Genomic DNA, 5,872 nt, shown 5'->3' on the forward strand with positions numbered 1-5,872 from the left:
CAAAGGATTGCGGGGGTAAAATTGTGCAACATTCAATAACTTTATTTTTACTCAATTATGTTTTTTGACTACTGAATTATGTAGTTTTGTTTATCAACATCACAGGGCCATCCACGTTCTAGGCGTTCCTTGATTTGATCGTGGATATCGACACTGTGGCTTGTTGCCAATGTATTTCTCCTTCAGCTGGTGTTGGATCTTGTGTTTGGGTTTATTGTTAGCGTCCTCGGTTATCATTGGGAACAAATACTTCGTGATAACAGCAATGCGTATGCAAAAATTATCAGATTATGTCTCCAATTTAGAATGTTGTAATGTCCTTATTTAGGTATTATTGTCATGTATGTTCTATGTGTCTCTCTTCACTCCATTCTTTGCCATTTATCATTTTAAATCAACTTCTGTATCATATTTTTTTAGCTTTAAATGACAATGGGTCTTGTGTTAAATATTTATTCATTGCTACTATCACTTTTTAATTAAATTGGTGTGCTTAATCTGATGTAGTTAAACATTACATTTTAGTTTCTTTTTATTTTAATCCTAAAAGTAGTCATTTTGATATATACAGGTAATCACAATTACATATCCATGTTTATAACAATTAAATTTTGTGATATTTCAAGATAGTAAACAATTTTATGAATTACAATAACATCCCGCAAATAATAGATTACAATAAAAAGTTTTTCATAACAATAAAATCAATATGACCCTTGCTAGGAAGTGTATTTTTTGTGAACAGATCTGCACATTTATGATTAGTAATGACTTACTTGTTACGTAGTCTCACAAATAAAGCTTCTCCTCCACTTTGTCATTGGAATTTCAACAAATTTTATTTAAAAAGTGATTTTTTAATAGAAGATTGAAAACAACATTATTGCTGACCATACATTCATTACATCCTAAAATTCAAAAACACAATTATTAAAGCAATAACACCAATAAGAATCATAATAAGTCGTACAAATAATTGGAGGTGTTTTGCATACATTTTCTCATTTAAAGTACATAATCGGCCAATCTCTATCTTCAATTCTCCATTTTCATTTGACAACTTGTCTCGTTCAGTTTGGAGAGATCTAATTGTTGGACTTAATGATTTTGATGATGACACAACCTCACTTACTTACAAACTAATCAGAGCTTGATTGTTTAAGTGTGTACTCAGTTACGAAGACTAGGAGAATGAAGTGTCTTGTAAAAATACCATGAGGAACAAGAAGGCCAGAAGCAGAGCTAGCCATAGAGAAGAGTTCCCTCACAGGAACTGGCGCTTCAGAAATGAAGACTGGAGAAGAGAAGTTCCTTCCAAGGAACAGAAGCCTCGGAGTAGAAGCTTCATCAGAGAAACATGAAGACTAAATATTTTATATATCTTAGGATTTATGAAAGTATAAGAAAGTTAGTTACACTCAAAAAAATCAGTATGGAATTGGTCTTAGGATAAAATATTGTGCATGCTAGTTTTTAGGAAAACTATTGCAATTTAAATTTTATCTTTTTCTTAAATTAAAAAGATTTTATTTTCTTTTTCTGATTTTCGGAAAATGTTTTTGACAAAATAAAATCTCCACGTTTTCTCTAAACTTGCGGCCTACTCTCCCATGTTCTTCTTCTAGACATGGTCTTGCACATTGAGGTGTTCATGGTCCCTTAATTTTAGGGACATGATCTTCTTAGTGGGTATGAGAAGTGGCGTAATGGAATTGCTGCACAAAGAAGTTTTTCCTAAACAAATTTTGGTCTATAAATAGTTGTTGATTTCAGATGGAAAATCTCACCCTTTGCTCACATAAGTTTTCATCTTTTATTCGAGTTAAGAGTCCAATTCCATACAAGTCTATTAGAGTGTTCTAAATGTTCTTATACTAGAGTTTGTTTTTCTTTCGAGTTGTAATTGGGAATGGGGAAGTTCGAGTGAACGTTTGTGTATGAGAAAGAGAAGAGAGAGAGAGAAGAGAAAGAGAAGAGAAAGAGAAGAGAAAGAGAAGAGAAAGAGAAGAGAGAACAGAGAAGTGAGAAGAGAGAAAGAGAAGAGAAGAGTAACAAGTTGGGTGACTTGTTCCTCAGGGTCTCAAGTTCGTAGAGGAACTTGAGTTTGAGCCTTTAGCTTGTAATAGGATCATTTGCCCTATTATAGTGAAGATTCTTTTCCCAAAATCCCAAGTGGTCGTGGTTTTTCTCCTTGTTAGGGCCAAGGAGTTTTCCACATAAAATCTCTCTTGCATTCTTTAGTTCCTTTAGTTAATCTCTCAGTTCCTTTAGCTAACGTAAGTTTAATTCCGCAAAAAGATTGGCTAAATTCTCATACTACAATTCAACCCCCCCTTCTTGTAGTATTCATTAAAACAACAATTGGTATCAGAGCCTAACTTCTAGGAAAATCAGGAAACCCTGAAGAAGAAAGGTCTTGGAGAAAATGAATACTCATGAGAAGCTCGAGGAAGGATACTCAACACAGAGGCCTTCTATGTTCAACGGCAAGTTCTATACTTACTGGAAGAACCGCATGGAGATATTTATCAAGGCAGAGAACTACCAAGTCTGGAAGGTCATCGAGGTTGGTGATTTCGAAGTCACCAAAACTAATGCTCAGAATGAGGTAATCCCTAAGCCTATGTCTGAATATGAAAAAGAGGATTTTGAGAAAATGGAAATAAATGCTATGGCTGTGAAATTGCTCCACTGTGGACTTGGACCTCACGAACACAATCGTGTTATGGGGTGCAAGAACGCTAAGAAAATATGGGATTTGCTGCAGATTACTCATGAAGGAGCTAATGAGGTTAAACGCTCAAAAATCGATCTACTTATGTCCAAGTATGAAAGATTTGAAATGCAGCCTAAGGAAACCATTCAAGAGATGCTAACCCGTTTTACTAACATCATAAATGAGTTGGTTTCCCTTGGTAGACAGATTCCTACAGATGAGCAGGTTAGGAAGATTCTTAGAAGTCTTCCACAAGATGAGAGGTGGAGAGCTAAGGTGACAGCCCTTCAGGAAATGAAGGACTTTACCAAGTTCAATATTGAACAACTAGCAGGTTCTCTCATGACTCATGAGCTACACCTTGGAGTCAACAATGAACCCATGAGGAACAAGGGATTGGCTCTTAAGGCGGATGAGAAGGAAGACTCAGAAGTGGACGAGGATGAGGCTGCCCTAATTGTGCGAAGATTCAAAAAGATGTTCAAGAAAAGCCGAACCTCAAGGAACTTCGGGAAAAAGACCTCAAATCCAAAGCCTGACTACAGCTGCCACAAGTGTGGATCCCCAGATCACTTTATCAGAGACTGTCCCCTTTGGGAAAATGATAAAGGAAAAGGAAAGGCTAAGGAACATGGAAGAGAAAAATTCAGCAAAGCAAACTATCAGAAGTCAGACATGAGGAAGGCCATGATAGCAGCCTGGGGAGACTCAGAGAGTGAAGAAGAAGATGATGACCAGCCAGAAGAGGAGACGGCCAATCTTTGTTTGATGGCCAAATTAGATGATGAAAAAGCTTACCTTGAGGAACTCAAGAAAGAGGTATTTCTTGATCCTAAACAGCTTAAAACTCTCTCTAAAGATGTCTTAATAGATATATGTCTTGAAGAAGAAGAATTCTTTAGAGATACATGTGTAAAGTTGAACAAATGTGAAAAAGCTCTTAAGGTTTGCAAAGAACATGGTGCTTGGTTGGAAACAGCCTATGCCAAGTCTCAAAGCAAATTAAGAGAGCTTGATTTTAAATACAAACACATAACTGAGATAGCTGATAGGATTAAGAATGAATGTATTATTCTGAATGTTGAATTAACTCAGTATAAGCTCATAAATTCTGATATCAGTTCTAGCAATTCCTCAAGCGATCAATTGCTTAAATTCAATGTTGATTTTGAAAATTTGAAAAATGAGCTTTCTACTTTAAAAACCCAAAAGGATCAACTTGAATCGGAACTGAATGCTAGAAAGGATAAAATTATTGACCCAAAAGTCATACCTAAGTGGATAGCTGAAGCTCAAGGAAAAAGAACTGAAGGTCTTGGTTATATGACCAAGAAAGGTAAGCAAAAGAAATATGTTGAGCTTCCTAGCATGAAGGTATGCACTTTTTGTGGTAAGACTGAACATCTCTATGGACACTGTAGGATAAGAGAAGAAGCTGATAAAAGAAATGTAAAACAAGTGTGGGTCAAGAAAACTGATATTGCATCCATGTCTAAGGAACCCAAGGAAACCTGGGTTCCTGATCCTAATGCTTAGTTTTCTTGCAGGTCCTAGTGAGGGGGAACAACTCGTGGTATCTCGACAGCGGTTGTTCAAAGCATATGACAGGTGAAAAATCAAAATTCCTCTCACTAGAAGACTACCCTGGAGGAACAGTAACCTTTGGGGATAATAAGAAGGGCGAGATCATTGGAAAAGGCAAATTTGGTAGATCAAAATCTCATTCCATTGATAATGTGTTCCTGGTCGAGGGCTTAATGCACAATTTGCTCAGTATATCACAATTTTGTGACAAAGGAAACTCTGTAAGTTTTACTTCTGATTCTTGTAACATCATCAACAACAAGTCAGGAAAGGTTGTTCTAGAAGGAACAAGAAGAGGGAACACTTATACAGTTGACCTCAACTTAATCCCAAGGAACATCCTTACATGTCTGAGTGTTGTTGACGATGATCCCCTGCTATGGCATAACGTTTTGGACATGCTAGCTTTTCATTACTGGACAAGCTAAGGTCAAGGAACTTGGTTGTGGGACTTCCTATTATCAAGTTCCTACAGAACAAAGTTTGTGATGCATGTGTGAAAGGCAAGCATGTTCGCTCATCTTTTAAATTGAAGAAAATGGTGAGCACTACAAAGCCTTTGGAATTAATCCATATGGATTTGTGTGGTCCCATGAGAATTCAAAGCACGAGTGGCAAGAAATATGTTTTGGTTATTGTTGATGATTATTCTAGATTCACTTGGGTTATTTTTCTTGCTAGTAAAGATGAAACTTTTAACGAGTTTGTTGCCTTTGCCAAGAAAATACAGAAAATCAGTGGTCACTCCATAGTCCATCTCAGATCAGATCACGGAACTGAATTTGAGAACTCAAGATTCGATGAGTTTTGTAGGGAAACTGGCATGAATCATAACTTCTCAGCTCCAAGGACTCCCCAATAGAATGGAGTTGTAGAAAGGAAGAATCGAACCCTTGAGGAAATGGCTAGAACGATGCTGATTGCAAGTGGACTGCCAAGGAACTTCTGGGCTGAAGCCGTGAATACAACATGTTACATCCTTAACAGGGTAACAATCAGAAGTATCATCAACAAGACTCCCTATGAACTATTCAGGAGAAGAAAGCCAAACATATCTCATCTTAGAGCCTTTGGTTGTAAGTGCTTTGTACATAACAATGGTAAGAAAAACCTAGGGAAATTTGATGAAAGAAGTGAGGAGGCCATATTTCTAGGATATGCCTCTGATAGCAAAGCTTATAGAGTTTACAATAAAAGCTCAATGTGTGTTGAGGAAAGCATTCATATAATTTTTTATGAAGTTAACCAGTTTGTGAGTGTGCAGGAATGAGAAGATGATAATGATTTTGAAATTGGATTGATAAGAGACAGGGATGAAGAAGAGACTCAAAAGCAAACCAAGGAAAAGCAGCCTGCTCCAGAAGAGGAACATCAAGAAAATGGAGAGGTTCCTCAATCAGATGAACAGTTGAATGAGGAACAAGCAGAAGAAGCAGAAGGAACAGAAACAGAAGCTCCTCAAATTGGAGTTCCAGCAAGGGAATTCCAACCCAGGCCATTCAGGTATCGAGGTTCCCATCCAACTGATCTAATTATCAGTGATATAGGAAAAGGAACTCAAACAAGATCACA

At 36.9% G+C, this 5,872-nt stretch overlaps 1 protein-coding gene across 1 annotated transcript; it reads left to right on the plus strand.

The window, feature by feature from the left end:
• The first annotated feature begins 2,425 nt into the window (after nt 1-2,425).
• LOC110686806 lies at nt 2,426-4,728 on the plus strand. Its single transcript, XM_021863395.1, has 2 exons — nt 2,426-4,052; nt 4,325-4,728. Exons 1-2 carry the CDS (start codon nt 2,426-2,428, stop codon nt 4,726-4,728), a joined length of 2,031 nt encoding a protein of 676 aa, XP_021719087.1.
• The last annotated feature ends 1,144 nt before the right edge of the window (nt 4,729-5,872 follow it).

Source organism: Chenopodium quinoa, unplaced genomic scaffold, assembly GCF_001683475.1.
Source record: "Chenopodium quinoa cultivar QQ74 unplaced genomic scaffold, ASM168347v1, whole genome shotgun sequence".
Lineage (NCBI taxonomy): Eukaryota > Viridiplantae > Streptophyta > Magnoliopsida > Caryophyllales > Amaranthaceae > Chenopodium > Chenopodium quinoa.